General features: G+C 38.0%; 1 protein-coding gene across 5 annotated transcripts in view; it reads right to left on the bottom strand.

Moving 5' to 3' along the window:
* Positions 1 to 10,465: 10,465 nt before the first annotated feature.
* The window catches only part of LARP1B (La ribonucleoprotein 1B), a 75,112-nt gene continuing 68,753 nt past the window's right edge, over positions 10,466 to 16,824 (bottom strand). For 4 of the 5 annotated variants that reach the window (XM_024568566.3, XM_045202319.2, XM_045202318.2 and 1 more), the window contains 3 exons: positions 14,472 to 14,581; positions 13,661 to 13,788; positions 10,466 to 12,091 (listed from right to left, as the gene is read on the bottom strand). In XM_024568566.3, the coding sequence (XP_024424334.2) occupies positions 11,855 to 12,091; positions 13,661 to 13,788; positions 14,472 to 14,581 (475 nt within the window). In that variant the 3' untranslated portion in view covers positions 10,466 to 11,854. Of the gene's footprint in view, positions 12,092 to 13,660; positions 13,789 to 14,471; positions 14,582 to 16,824 lie in introns of those variants that run through there. The other variant, XR_011650346.1, reaches the window with a different exon arrangement.

Genomic DNA, 16,824 nt, shown 5'->3' with positions numbered 1-16,824 from the left:
TTTTCTGGTCATAAAAGTTCAGATACTCCCAAGGGTCATCAGTAAGGGTTTGTCTCATTTTAGTGGACAGCTCTTTAACCCATCACATTTCAGGTCGACAACCACAAGGAAGTTGTGCTTTGCCACCGACTGCTTTAGTCCTTCTATTCCTACAGGCGAGTGGGAGGACCCTATGGGAGACGGAACTCCCGGGCATCTGGAAAAAAGCTCATTCTATCTGCTGAACAGGAAAGGAAACACACTATTGCTTATTCATTTACAAGAGTGCCTTTGGCTGGTGAAATAGCAAGGGCTACTCAGAACAGGGGGCCTTTTAAAAAAGACAAAACAAAGGAAAACAGCAAAGCCCTCCCAATGAACTGTTGGTTTCACTTAGAAGCAGCTGGACTTAGAAGCTGGCAGGACTCTGGCAGCAAGGCGTCTGGGTCCTGACAAGATTCACACGCGATCCACAGAAGGTAGAGAGAACTCTCCTCATCTCTGCATGTTAATTAAGGAGGACAGATGGCCCTGTGATTATTCAACCATATGTAGGTCAAGACTAAATGAATTAATAAGCAACTTAATTCTCAGCTGCCTCCAAGAGCTTATGGGGCACCTATGAGCAAACAATTGCCACAGTATCCCGGGAAACACGAGATGGAAGTGGGGAGAGAGATTACATCTCCCTTGCTGCACACTGAGTTCCACAGCCAGGGAAGGAACAGCCAGGTCTCTGCCGCACACTGTCTTCTATACTGGATTTGGGATATTAAAACAAGCCAAAGGTTATCTTGGTTTTCCCCATATAAACTGTATACCTGTAACCCATAGGGTCTCAGCCTCTATCTCTCTCTCTCTCTCTCTCTCTCTCTCTCACTCACTCACTCACTCACTCACTCAAGCTAAGGTTTCCTTAATTATCATGTTAGGGCTGATAAGCGAAGATAGTAGAGCCTCCAGCCATAGGGAAAAATGTAACAAGACAGGTAACACATGCTGGAGACCAAAGGAGGGGCTGGAGAACAAGTTCTGAACGGCCTCTGAGGAGCAAGGGCTGCCGGAGGCAGGGCTTGCTCAGGACCTGCAAAGGCAAACAGCAAGCACTGGGTGGGGGGACCAGGAAAACCATGAGCGAAAGGCAGCAAGCTGCGCAAAGCATGCCAAGGGATAGTGATCAAGCCAGTATGACCAGGTGACGACAGGGAATTGGGAGAGAGCAGCAGAGCCCTGGGTGGCTGCAATGCTAGGTCCTTCCAAGAGAAACCAGTCTTTCCTCTTCCCAGCATTCCTGCTGAGTCCACAAACAGAAACTAAAACAACTGTACTGTGCTGGGAAAGTAGTTTCCTCCCTCCTCTGCTCTCTACTCTTGCCCTGCTGTGCGAGTGACCCACTGGTGAGACCCGCAGGACAATCAAGCTGCTCTCCCCAGCCCCTCTCCCCCTTCCTCCTACCAGGTCCAACTCCCTGTAGACCTGAGCACTTTTCCCTCTTCATCTCCACTTCCTCTTCTCAGTGGCCATTTGTCACTGAGGAGAGGCCTGCATTTGTCCAGCTGTCTCTAGATGGGCAAGGTTAGTGTTCTGAGCAAAGGGCTGACTGTTACGCCCAGGAGTCAGATCCAGTGTCACTGGGAGTAATAGAGATTTTTCCCCCTTCTGTCTGACTCCTGAGTATACATATGTGAGTTGGTCTGTAGCACTGAAGGGCAAGAAAGGAGCATAATTTCTTATCTCCTGCTTAAAACCCAAAACATTGAGCTGCTCTGATTTGTGTTTACAGCAAAAACAAAGGGGTGTGAAGATCGGTTAACAGCCCTGGCCAGTGTGGCTAAGCTGGTTGGAGCATCTCCTGTAGACCGAAAGATTGTGGGTTCAATTCCTGGTTAGGGCACATACACAGGTTGTAAGTTTGATCCCTGGTGGAGATACGTACAAGAAGGCAGCCAATTGATGCTCTCTCCCCCCCACCTCCCCTGCCAAAAGCAATGAAAAAAATATATTTGGGTGAGGATTAAAAAAAAAAAAAAGATACATCCTGATTTGTCAGCTTTGTAAAGCTTGGGAACTTTTTTTAAAAACATTAAAAATATATACATATGGCACAAAATTCAAAAGGAATAGGGCAAAAAGTCTTCCTCCCATCTAACCCTCTATTTACCCAGTATTCCCCATGGGCAACATGATCACTTTCTTATTTATCCTTCTATAATTTCTCTGTATATAAGCAGATAATGTGTACTTTTAAATCAAAACATACAATTCTAGACACAATGCTGTATGCCTTGTTTTCATTTATCATGTCTTGGAAATTATTCCTTAAAGAATACCCCATTATTCCACATCAACCATTAAGGTGCCACATTTCAAACAATCCCATTTTATGGCCATACTTTAATAGTCAGTCCGAGATATTCAAGTTGTTTCCAATCTTAGTCTATTAAAAATGTTTTCATGGCAACACTAGTATGTACATCTTTGCACACATGTACATAAATTGTATTTGTAGGGTAAATTCCTAGAAAGTGACACTGCTAGGTTGAATAGTAAGCACACTTAAAATTTTGAAAGCTATTTGTAAATTTTCAGCCTTAGAACTTTTGTACCAATTTAAACTCCCAAGAACAATGGCTAACACTTTTCAAAATATTGTTCTCTTTCTCAGATCCCTTATTAAATGCAAAAACTGTAGCGTAAATCTGAATTTTAAGGTAGCTAATGAAGTGATGGAAGGTCAGGTGACACCAGGTCCTGTTTTAACCACATTTGCCCTGTTTACCAGGCATGCATTTTCCAATTCCATGGCCGTCCCCAGTTTCCTTCTGTTCTAGGCATGGCCACTACCATTCATCTGGTGGCTCAATAGGTCCGCACTGTACTCAGAGGTATTATATTAGGCAAGAAGTTGCCATACGTAATGTCTTGAATTCTCTTAGAGATTTAAAAGAATTATAAAGGAAACAAACACTGGTGGCAGCTGACCTAGTTCACTCTCTGGTATCACTTTGGAGCTACTTAAAATAGAAGTCATGTGGAACACAAGGAGATACTTAAGGTACATGCTATTTATGGTACATACGAAATAATTACACCAACTTAAAAGCCATCTTTTGAGTAACTTTAAAATCTGAGAGCTATTTTAACTGCACGGTTGACTAGAATCAATGTAAGTTCAAGTATACTTATGCTTCCTTCTTATTTCTCCTTTAACACGGCCTTCCGTCCTTCCCAGTGTTCTCCCAGATAAGGCCCCTTCCCTGTACGGTTTTGCCACGTAACAGAGCTTTTTCCTTTGGCCCATGCCTCATGTCCTACAATTGTCCCTTCTCCTCCAAATAAAGTTCATTCTTGTCTGTACCTGATTTTCCAGGATGAATTAACTTTCACCTGATGGGCTAATTCTTTCCCCTTCTAGAAGTACTTAAGTTTTTAACAGTAAAAACAGAGCAGTGCCAGATAGTAATTTACACGTATTTTAAATACTGGAGTAGATTTAGGGCCCACAGATTAACCTAATTTGCCCACTTCGGGCAAGTTAGCTCGGAATCAGAATTTGGATGCAGAGTCACTTAACTCCAAAGTCTACACTTTCCTCCCTCCCATCAGTCTTCAAACATTTTCACCTGAAAACCCCTAAAATGATTTTCATAGACTTATGTATGCCTGTTTTAAGTTGACATTTAAAAATTTTCATTTTAATAGTTGCAAGTCATAATTTCCAGAGAATTATAAACACTGACACTTATTATAAAATTATAAATATTAACATCACTTTTAAGTGAATCCAGTAAAACTCATATATAACACTTAAATCCATGTTTTAAAATGTATGAGCAAGCTTTTCTTTAATATTTAGAAAACTTACACCATTCCCTTTTCTCCTTCAACTCATATTTCCATTCCATTTTGTTCGGGTTTTTATACTAATACATTTTAATGTTTGAAAATCCTATTGAACACCAAATATTTACCTGCAACAAAAATAAGTATGTAATTTAAATTTTTATTTATTGTCCTCTAACTGTAAGTGGTTGTAGTTGATTTTCTTCTGGATTGAGTTATAATAATTATTAATACATAACTGACCGAGAGAACATATATATACATTTTTGATAATTATTAAATACAAGTACTAATTTTTTTTAAGGTAATACTAGCTACTTTAACAAATAAACACCAGTTCTTGATGGCTTAAAACAATGAAAGGCTACCTCTTGATGATCACAGAGTCCCAGAAGGGCCTTGGTGGTGATCTGGGGCACAGGTATCCCCAGCCCATGTTAGACGTGGCTCTGCTGTCTTCAACACATGGATTCCACAGAGCCAGAAACTGAAGAACGAGCAGGGAGTTGGCCTGTGGGCAGGTGTGGAAGCGGTGCCCCATACTTCCTCCCAGTTATCCTGGCACACCTGGCACCTCAGGGGGAGGGGCAGGCAGGCAGTCCCGCAGTGGGTACCAGGGGAGGAGACGTGGGCTGGATAAACAGCTAGAGAATCTCCACTGCAAGTTTATTGGAAATACCTGTCTTGAAAAGAATTGTGATCCAACCTTTTAAAGAAATCCAGTAAAAGAATGTTTTAGTCTGCTAAAAACGCCTGTCTGGAAGCTATTTAAAAAATAAGACTCATAAATAGGAAATAGAAAATTTAAAACATTTTACCAGATGATATGGGCCTCAGTTATTGTAATATATATTTTATTTGAATTAGGAAGAACATGTTCTAACTTTCTCATTGAAAAACACACTGAACACCAACCAAGAATACCCAATGGCTTACCCTTAACAGAAATACTTATAAAGAAGAGAAATTCATCAAGTCTTAAAGTTTATGAGAGCTCAACGCATCACTAAACAAGGCCTCACCTTTGTGTGGCTTTCACTCCTAAATATTTGGGGTGGGAAAGGGCAATGCTTTTCTTTTACGAAGTGGGAAAAAGACTTTTAGGAACTTGAGCATATTATAAATCAATTTCAGGAAAAATTCCTTAGGAAGTTGATTATCTGGAAGTTAATTCCTTTACAATGATATACACCTATGGAAACCCCTCTAAAAGTATTCGTGAGCTCCTGGCATGCCTCCAACTTGAGGACTGCTGAATGATACCACGAGACCACTACTACTAAGGAGTTTCCAAAAGTATGTTTTTTATAAACTTGTGAGATGTTCTGTTGCCTCTCTACTACTAAGGAGTTTCCAAAAGTATGTTTTTTATAAACTTGTGAGATGTTCTGTTGCCTCTCTTGGTTCTTAGACTACATACTCAGTTTTATGCAAAAGGGAGTGTGTGGCAGCAAGGAGGTCACTGGAGGGCCACTGACCTGGGAGAGGCCATAGGTCACGGAAAGGAAGATTTTCATAACCTGCTTAGAGACTGGATGTTCACGATGCCACAAAAGTAATAGATGGTGGTGATGTTGGGAAAACTTGATGAGCAATGTCATTCACTGAACACAACACAAAGGGAAGAAACTAGGAGGCAGACATTATAATCGTTCAGATCCGTGACTGCTCATAGGAATTCCTACCTGTCAGTTGTTCAGTCAGCAGCATCTAAGCACCTCGCTGTTTCTCACCTGGAGGTCAGTGAGCCACCACAAGGGCAGGTAAGGGTTCAGAACTTTATCATCCTAGAACAACCGAACAATTATAAGGAATCTAACTTTTCTTCACTCATTAAAATGTTGTAATTTCACACGAAGATTTACATCCCTGAAGATAACTTGTCCAGAGCTTAGTCCTACTCATAGCTAGTGTTCACCATGCTAGTGCTAGCTCACAGCACACTGGACATGTTAAATGCTTTACACATAATCTTTAGGACACTGTGAGGTAAGTGCATTTTGTAGGTCAAGGACTACAACTTAGTGAAGGGAGCTAAAATTCAGTTCATGTTTCTAACAAACAAGTTAAGGTTGGGGTCATAAATCCTAATAGGAATCTGATAAAAGCCAAGGATCATCTTCCCAAAGAACCCATAAACATACAAAGTTCTACACACTAAATTCTGGGGTCTCGCAGACCTGCCTTCTCAAAGCCCTTCTGAGCCCTTCTCTTAACTCATTACCAGTCAGCCTTACCTCAGCTTATTCTCCAGGGCGTTCAGCTAGAAAGCAGAAAAGTTTAACATTAAACATCACAGTACCATGATTACTTTCACATTGTACTGACGGTCTAGTGTATCTTAAAGCATCCTGAGAAAGGTATGCAATTTTGTGGACTTGGAATATTATCTGAAAAATAACCCAAAATCAAAACAAACAGCACATACATTCTTTTTTTTTTTTTTTTTTTTTTTTTTTTTACTGAAGCAAGTATGTGTATGTATAGTATATTGGTAGAAACCATTCTAATAAGCAAATCATGTCTTCATTGTCCTAGTTAAAAACAGGCTCATTGTAAAGAACATAAAACCAGAGGTTTTTCCTGTTAATTAACCATGTGGCAAACTTCCTTCAAGCTTTTTTTAAAGACTAGAATATCATTATTCCTGAATAGTACTGTAATATCTTCATTGACACTAACTCTAAAGTAATACAAAATTTCTAGGCACATTCTGAATAAAATGCTCAGTTTAGCTTTTATTTTGCCTTACCTATTGTGGGAAACCATTTATAAGAGTAACACCTAGAATTAAGTTTCTCATGTTTCAGGCAGAACTGTCTGCTAACTTGCTGTGTGATTTAGCTACACAGGTTGTTAGCCAGCCACTTAAACGTACCTTACAATTTCCGTGTGTTTATATTCCAAGAGTTCATCACAAACAATGCTAATGAAGCACTTCAAACTCTTAAGTGAAAGGACAAAAGAACAAAGCAATAGTATCTTTACCTTTAATCATACATAATTTTAATGTTGTTACTTTATTCTGTATTTACTAGTAACTAAGCACAATTTGGGAATGCAAGAGTAATTGATATAATTCTGTATCACCACATGATGGAGTTAGAGTCCTCCAAAACACATACACCCCCTTCTGTAAAGACTACAGATCTGACTTATTCCATTCTGCCATCTAGTGGCAATATAATCAGGCATTACTCTACTGACAGTCTTCCTATGCAAGAAGAAAATAAACACAAGCAGTTCACAACAGCTAAGAAATTATTTGAAAGGTAACATTAGGCACAGAAAGGAAAGTGGTAATTAGTATAATGACAAGAAGCATGAGATAATGTCAGAGGGGAGTATCAAACTGGCAAAAAAAAAAAATTATAAAAATCTTTTCTCCCGAAGAGACCTTCCAAAGATGCTAAGGACACGCTGGTGAGGCCTCACTTCATCAAGCGACTATCACCGTGCCTGGCAGCTCCGGCCGAGCACTCGCCCACACTGTGCCTTGAGTTTTACATTTGAAATTTAAGGGGCATACTTTTTAAAAAAAATTTTACAAAAAAAATGTACATACCATGTCAAACATACACAAACAAAATTAGAAAGCAAAGAGTATTTCTGCTAAGGAAAAAATAATATAGCTTACAGTAAACATCACTCAGTAGTATCCAGATGAAAATGACAATAACAACATTAAAGTAATAGCTTTTGCTGCTCAGTCTGTCAAAGAGAAAGATTTATAATAAGTAGTGTTGGTGAGGATGTAGGAAAACAGATGCTAGTGAAAGTATAAATTGTGCAACCATCTTAGAGTACATGTATTTAGAATTTCAACTTCTAGGAATTTATGCTAAGCAGTAACTCCAAGTTTATACACAAAGAATTCTCTGTAGGAATATTGTTAAACTGCTGATTATAAGAGCCCTAACTTGGTCACAAGCTAAAGGTCAACAATAGACGACAGCTAAATACAATATGTGCATTCATATGCTGCAATACCACGTATATTGTAAGAGTCATGGTGTAGAGATACGGCATCAGAAACGGCTCACCCTAGTATGTGAAAATATTATTACGTTGTATGTATATCATGATACCAATTTTGTTCTTTTCTGTTTTAAAAAGGTTATTTTGTGGTTTTTTCCTGTTTTAAAAAGGTTCATCTTCTTCATTGTGCTTCTGTAAATTCCCCCAGGTGCATGCATTAACTTCATAATCAAAACAACACAGTATTTATTTCTCAACAATGGCCAAGATGGAGGCCTAAGTAGATAAGCTTCGTTTCCTTGCACAACCAAAAGAAGCATAACAAGCAATTTAAACATAATAAAACAACCAGAACTGCCAGAAAATCAAAGTGTATGGAAGTCTGACAACCAAGAAGTTAAAGAAACATTCATCCATATTGGTAGGAGGGGTGGAGACAGGCAGGTGGAGAGGACACGCAGAAAGGCGGTGGCTGGACGACAGCGTGGGCGAAGTGGGGGCTGGCAGTCCCACATTTGTGCGCGAAGAACAACTGGGGAGCAAGACAGACCGAAGACAGGGTTCCAGCATGGGGAAATAAAGCCTCAAAACCTCTGGCTGTAAAAACCAATGGGGGTTGTGGCAGCAGGAGAAACTCCCAGTGTCCCAGGAGAGTCCATTGGAGGGGCCCACAGGGTCTTAGAACATACACAAGCCCACCCACCAGGGAATCAGCACCAGAAGGGCCTAAGTTGTGTTTCGGTAGCTGGGGAAGTGACTGAAAGTGGGGCGAGAGTTGAGCAAGTGGCACTGTTCCCTCTGACCCCTCCCCCACATACAGCGTCACAACACTGAGAAGCGCGTTGCCAGCCCTGGCAAATACCTAAGGTTCCACCCCTTACTATGTAACAGCTGCACCAAGACAAAAATAATATGGTCCAAATGAAAGAAAAATCAAAACTTCAGAAAAAGAACTAAGCAATAAGGAGACAGCCAAGCTATCAGATGCAGAGTTCAAAATACTGGTAATCAGGATGCTCACAGAAATGGTTGAGTATAGCTGAAAAATAAAGGAAGAAGTGAAGGCTATGAAAAGTGAAATAAAGCAAAACATACAGGGAACCAACAGGGAAGGAAGGAAACCAGAACTCAAATCAACAACTTGGAGCAGAAGGAAGAAATAAACATTCAGCCAGAACAGAATGAAGAAAACAAGAATTAAAAAAAAAAAGAAGAGGGTGAGGAACCTCTGGGACAACTTTAAATGTTCCAACATCCAAATCATAGGGGTGCCACAAGGAGAAGAGGAAAAGCAAAAAATTGAAAATTTGAACAAATAATGAAGGAAAACTTCCCCAATCTGGAAAAGGAATGGACTTCCAGGAAGTCCAGGAAGCCCAGAGAGCCCCAAACAAAAGTTGGACCCAAAGAGGAACATACCGAGACACATCATGACTAAATTGCCCAAGATTAAAGATGAAGAGAGAATCTTAAAAGCAGCAAGAGAAAAGGAGACAGTTACCTACAAAGGAGTCCCCTAAGACTATCAGCTGATTTCTCAAAAGAAACCTTACAGGCAAGAAGAGGCTGGAAAGAAGTATTCAAAGTCATGAAAGGCAAGGAGCTACATCTAAGATTACTCTATCCAGGCAAAGCTATCATTTAGAATGGAAGGGCAGAAAAAGTGCTTCCCAGACAAGGTCAAGTTAAAGGAGTTGATCATTACCAAGCCCTTATTATACGAAATGTTTAAGGACTTATCTAGGAAAAAGAAGATCAAAACTATGAACAGTAAAATGACAACAAACTCACAACTATCAATAGCTAAACCTAAAACAAAAATAAAATTAAACTAAACTAGAACAGGAACAGAATCACAGAAATGGAGATCAAATGGAGGGAGGGGGGAAAATGGGGGAAAGGTACAGGGAATAAGAAGTATAATTTTAAGTATAAAATAGACAAGGGGAGGTTAAGAATATTATATGAAATGGAGAAGCCAAAAAACTTATATGTACGACCCATGGACATGAACTAAAGGAGAAATGCTGGAGGGAAGGGGGGTACAGGGTGGAGGGAGATAAAAGGGCAAAAAATGGGGCAACTGTAATAGCATAATAAATAAAATATACTTAAATAGTATGATAAGATTACTAATTTATTACATATCACAAAACTCGATTACTGCATTTTCAAATAAAATATACAATTTTCCAATTAAATTTGCACTTGCATTTTTAGGTGAGTATAAAGTCTTAGGTTAAATACAGGTTTCAAACATATGTGTTCAATACAAAAGGGGATATTAAGAAAAAATTTAAGAGCATTTTAAGAAATGACTTAAAGGTAATAAGCACGGTTTGGAAATTTCTCAATGAAAAGCCAGAAGTACATATCCACTTAAGAAAACATTAAAAAATTTATTATTCTAGCCCTGGCTGGTGTAGCTCAGTGATTGAATGCTGGCCTGTGAACCGAAGGGTCACTGGTTCTATTCCCAGTTAGGGCACATGCCTGGGTCGCAGGCCAGGTCTCCAGTCAGAGTTGTGCGAGAGGCACCCACACATTGATGTTTCTCTACCTCCCTCTCTTTCTCCCTCCCTTCCCCTCTCTAAAAGTAAATAAAATGTTTAAAAAAATTTATTATTCTAAATCATTAGTTGTTTTCCATTTTCATTATCCAAGATCTCCTTCCAAGTAAAATTTATTTTGTAAATATTCAAATTTGACTTTTTCTTAAAATTAAAACATCAAAATGACCCTGCCAACATTAAATATAATCACTTATGCATGGGAAATAACTTAATAAAAATCTTTTTTCAAATAACCCACTTATCCAAACAAGATTGTATGTATTTTAACGTTGCCATTCTATAAGAACATGACACCAGAAAAAATAATAAATTTAGTTTATTAAACCAGCTTCTACAATACAAGAAAATATATGTGCTAAATAAAAATGGATGTTTATAACTAAAACTTTATTCACAAAATCTAACGGTCTTCTAAAACCAACATTTGAATATTACAGCTTTTCAACTATATTCTAAACAAAAATAATTAAAAATCAATTCAAATAGTTTAGGATAAGTGCTTTTTTAACTCCCACAAAAACTGAAGCTATCATTTACATCAGATGCAACAGCAGTAAGAATTAGAAATCAATTTGCTATGACTCTTGAAAACACAACCATGAAACAAAACTAAAAGAAAGAAAACAGAAAAACTAAGTACACCTCTTAAAAGGAGATATGTGTGTGACATACCCACCTGCACATGTACAAACAGCAGATACATTCAAAACAGTGCAAGATTTAGTTAATTTAGGACAATATTTCAACCGATTCCAGTCCAGTTTTCACTACTTTTCAATTACTTTTGCAGGTTTATATAGTCACAAAAAGTAAATCACTCCTAATATGTAACCAGCTAATGCCAATTCACAACACTCCACACTGACACAACAGTAACTGTGGAAATCATGCGGTATAACTAGCAGGGGAAAAAGAAAAATCTAGCATCCAAAGTGCATATGCTTTAATATAACTGCAATATATTTCTGCTTTTGTTAAAAAAAAAAAGGTTTCCTTTAAACTATACACCTAAAAGCAAATGTATCATTTCATATTCTTGTCCTGAATTAAAAAAATATATACGTAATCTTCCTTTGTTTTTGGTTAAGTTCAAATATGAATTGACAGTGGGGTAATTGGAGTCTTTAAAAAAGCTCTACAGAAGAGATGAATACAACATACTATATCTTCTTTAAGAAGTATGAGCTGAAACGTTAGGCATTCCTTGTGTTGGTTTTGAATATATTTAGGGAATGCTGTTCTTGTAAACAGTGGTCTTGAAAAGTAAATACTGAGACCAAATATATTACTAGAGGATCTCTATAAAAGGTCACCGGGAAATCGGGAAAACGTTTTCAGAATTTATCTTGCTATGAAAAAAAATGCTACCACTTTTCTTCCTTTTTCTTTTTTCTGATTATCACAACTAAACATCAGAAGATTCTCCCAAATAAATACTGATGTAAATGTTGATCTCAAGGGCAAACAACTCTCATAAGCATCTACTTCTCAGACACTTCACCATTTGTGGAGACTGAGGCAGCACTTGAATTGTCACTGGAGTCCTGCGCCATATTCCTTCTGGGAGAATTTACTGGAACCTGAAGATGATTGGTAGGTGCAGGCTTAGCAGCATTTGGTGATTTTGTGCAGGGATCAGATGGAAGTCTATGATGATTATTCTCTGAACCAGAAGTAGATGAATGTCTTTTTCTTCCAAATTCCTCACTAATAGGGGGCTGCAAATTATGAGAGACAACATGGCAACGATTACACTATTTTTCCTCCCTTAAAAATCTAAGGCCAGACTTTTCCAACAAAGAGGAAACTGTAGGCACTTCAGCAGTTTTATTAGTATAATATAACTTAACAGCAATTTAAGGTACTAAACTTAAATGTCCCCAACTAAATCAGCTTGCTAGTATTTTTTTCATTCTTTCACTCAACACATGTTTATCAAGCTTCTCTTATGTTTTAGGGCTCAAACTACATAGTAGGGCATAAGCCTAAGGCTGGGTTCCTTGCCTCCAAGAAAACATTTCAGAGAGGCTATTTTCTGTCTTTAATCAACTTTTGCCAACTACCAAGCATTTATAACTCTAGAACCTTCCTCAGCCCTAACCTCCTATGCTAGCCTTGCTTAAATGGTAATGTTTAACAAACAGATAAATGAAAGCAGCAGGAGGAAAAAGAGACACCAAGTCAAATAACCTTTAGCAAGTTTGAAGCTTTATCTTGGATTTCTAGGGTAAAGAGACTGGAGAGCATTGTTGATGGTACTAAATTTAAACACTTTCAACCCTAAGTACCCATAAAGTTCCCCAATCCCCTCAGGCTGCAGGCACAGAGAAGGCAGGCAGTGGAAAGGCATCCTGCCTCCAAAAACAGTCAGCCTTTTGCTCCCTACAGTTACAGAGATTTGAGAGCCAGACTGATATGCCACCAAACATTTTTATTTGAAGACAAATTCAAACCATAATCTCCTTTGCCAATAGTCCATTGTATTTAAAAGTGTGGGCCTGAAGTCTTAGCTTCTGTTCAGAAAGGGCAAAAGTCACTATTACAGTATTACAGACCAGGGACATCTTTGTGACAGATCTGGCCAGACTAGTCTAGAAACACAGCTCTTAATTCCATTAGCTCCATCCCGGGGCCATCTAATGCCTTTAAGACACAAAACTTCAATACAAGTCGCAGCATTAAGATGTGAACTAAGCCTTCCTTTCACCTCTCTTTTCTGCTTCTTGATTCTTCTCAATTTTTCCTTCTTTTTTCTCTACTTTGTCTTTTTAATTTACCTCCTTTTTATTTATATAGGCTTATCCCATTCTTCTTATAATGCTTTCCTTTCCTTTTCAAATTACATTGTTTCGACCCTACTCTGCTGTCTACACATAACATTCTGGCCTACTTTTATCATGCAGGGCACCCTGAATTCATGGTATATCAGCATGTGTTACGAAAACTAAGATAAAAGGTGAAAGATTTCAAGCTGCTAGTGAGAAATTAGCAACACATCCATATAAAAGTTACTAAGTCTGTAATATGTTTAACTATAAAGGCATATCAAAATTGAAGTGAATTGACAATTACACTGTGGTTATACAAGATGTTAACATTTAGGAATTCTGGGTAAAAGAGTATATGGGAATACTCTGTACTGTTTTAAAGTTTGATTTCAGAACTAGGAAGTTAAAATTTCAAAATAAAAGGTTAAAAATTGAAAATAGTAAAAGTTAAGAAAGTCACTGATAGCTCAAAATATAAGGGTAATGAAAAGAATACAGAGAAAAGGACTTAAAACTTACATCGACGCGGAAGTCTTCTAACCTCTTAAAGCTACAGAGGTATTCCTGAAGTTTTGGGTCAATTGATTGTGTCTTAGATTGAGAATATTTCAGATAAGCCCAAAACTTTTCTAATCCATACAGCTGACCTAATAACAAAGAAGAATACACATGGTAAGTTATACAGAATTTTTAAAAAATGATTCATATTGAACATAATCCTACCAGCAATAAACCATTTTATCTTCCAATATACACATTATCTAGATCTTGAGAATAACACATTTTAATGAATAAAGGCAGCTAACATTTATTGAGCTTTTGCTATGTAACAGGTAGTATTTAAGTGGTTTATTATATATTAAAGCATCTATAACCCTGGAATATAGGTACTTTTTTATGTACCACTGATGAGTAAACTGCAACTAACAAGGTTGCTTTGTGGCCCAGATCACAACGCTACTAAGCAGTGGAAATGGGATTCCAACCTCGGCCAGAGCCTGGCTACTGCCCACTGTGCCGCCGCACCATTCTAAGCGCACCTTCTGATGTTACACAGAATTGTCACTAAGAGGCCATCAGTAAGCAGCCTTGTGTGTCAAGTGAACAATAATGACAAAGTACAACTCCATAAAGCAGCAGTGATTTTCCCACACCTCAGGCAATGTCTTCTTACAGCCTGTGGGGCCCCATCTTCATCAAGCACCACAACAGTGGCCTGAAGGCCTTCAGTGGTCTGCCCTGACGGGAAAGCTATGAATTTCCTACGAATTGACAGGCTCAGGTTTACAACGAACAAATAGAATAGCTACTGTTTTGTTTTGTTTTTTACCAGATTCGTAGTCTTTTTTGGTTTCTTCTTGGAAATCCTTAAAAATTTCTTGTCTGAATTTTTTTTCCAGTCCATAACTATAAAACCTGAACAGACATTCTAATCCATACCTGTGAAAAAGAAATAAAAATGTTTACAATAAAGTTTTTGCTATGGCAATGCTAACATCTCTTATTTAGTAGCACTGATACAAGCAAACGCGGCACACACTCTTTTGTTTAATCTTATGAGATTAAACAAAATAGTATAAGGCTACTGTTTAATCACAGTAGCCTTATGAGGGTATGTACCATAATCCCCCACTCTATAAAGAACCTAAAAGCTTGGGGGGTATAATTTGCCATGGTCACAACACATTAATTTTGAGACCTCAAAACCAGGTCTCATCACAAAGCCTTCTGGCGCTGAACCACTGTGCTATATACTTCCTAAGAAATAGCTAAATCCAGTCTAGTCATCAATGCTGAGGAAAGAGACCCAAAATTACAAAACAGTGTTAACAAGGTTTTAGAAACATACAGAGGAACAGAGAAGAGGAACTCCCAATTTAGACTTGGGTAGGAATGGGATGAGAAAAGTATTAGAAAGTCCTGAAGAACAAACACATCATTTGCTTAAATAGCAAAATATGCTGAACTAATCATAATAATACTGGGCTTTCAAACCTTTCGAAGTTCAACACAAAGAAAATTATTTTAAGTTGTGACCCAGTCAATACAACACTCATATATATTACGTGTGTACATAAAAGCATGTATGTTTTTCAAACTATTCTTAAATTTGTTTGCATGTGTATGAAGTGTGAAACAATTTAACCTTACGATGTTCAGTACTGTCTTACTGTATTTTCCACTGTATTTTCAAAACAAGTCAGAAGCACTAAACTGATTTCACAAACCACAGTGTGAATGAAAACACTGAGATCAGAAATGGCAAATTTTGCCTTATGCATCAAACTCTGGTAAACTAACGAACAGTAGCTATTAAAGCTGTGATAAGAAAGACTATAAATCTGAATTCAAGAACAGTATTTAAACTGGTGGGACTGGTTAGAGATGCCAGCAATCAACAGAGGAGAGGAAAACAGAGGTACAAATTTCACCTATCTGTCATTCCTTCTCAAGATAAAGATTCTAGATGAAAATTAAGTGGGCTTTATTTTTATAAGCCAGTGCAGTTTTTTTCAGAAAAATTTATTTGCAGATTTTTTTCTCTTCAAGATCACAATATCTAATTAACAACAATATATTCTTATTTGAGATTTACAAGAGGAATCCATTTTTAGAACTGGGAGAAGGGTAAATTTAGAAAATACTGAGAGGAAAATTATCTTGTTTATTCTTTCCATCGCTTCTCCTTTCTCCCTTTATCCAGAAGTAAACAGTTTGCATGAGTCCACTTGATGTTCCTTCTCACATTCTTGATCTGGTCTTAACTCAAGTCCTAGAGGTACCCTCAAAATTCCCCCTGAACACTTCTCAAAAAAGTAAGGTCCAACCAGGACAGAAAGAACAACTTAGCAAAGCAGAGGGAGGAAGAGAACAAGCAGAGATAAGGGTATGTCCAGACGTCTGGACGCTAGAGAGCTTGGTTCACTCAGAGAATGTGTAGTTCAGTACTGTGGCTGCCCAGAGGACTAACAGTAGGAGAAAATGAGGACATATGAGAGGCCTTACTTTTTCTTGGCTCAAGCATGTACTAATGTGGAGATGTATGTGAAAACACTGAGTTGGCCAAAAAGTCTGTTATTTTTTTCCATAAAAGATACATTTTTCATTTCCACCAATAACCTTACTGATTTGGATAGTTTGAGTATGTTGGCTATCTCCTGATATTGGCTTCTAGTGGGTTAGAGGTCAGGGATGCTACTAAACATCTTCCAATGCAAAAGACAGACCCACAGCAAAGAATTATTTGGCCAAAATGTCAACAGTAACCAAGAAACTTTCGCAAACCACTTTTGACTCGTTTGATGAGTCACGGCACCTTCTCCATCCACTGCACAAATCTTTTGTATTTTTGCATTTCAGTTGTGTTTTCACCTTTCTTGAAATAATAAAGACACTGAAAATGTTGCATACCTTCTTCCGTCTTCACTATTAAAATGGCTGCACAAAAATTCACCGATTTTGCTAAGTTTTTTTTAAATGCACACTGATATGACAGCTGACACAACACAATCTAACAAAATTGTTTCAAATGAAGTTAAAGACAACTAAGTGCTACTAGAGCCATTGTCTGGAAAAAGTGCAGCAGACTTTTTGGCCAACCCAATACACAGGAAGTCTGTGATAGCAGGGGCAAGAGAAAGAAAACTCTTTCCTTCAAATTTTATTTGGCCTTTATGCGAGCT

Source organism: Desmodus rotundus, chromosome 9 (genome assembly GCF_022682495.2).
Source record: "Desmodus rotundus isolate HL8 chromosome 9, HLdesRot8A.1, whole genome shotgun sequence".
Lineage (NCBI taxonomy): Eukaryota > Metazoa > Chordata > Mammalia > Chiroptera > Phyllostomidae > Desmodus > Desmodus rotundus.
This window is presented reverse-complemented; position numbering and strand designations above follow the sequence as displayed.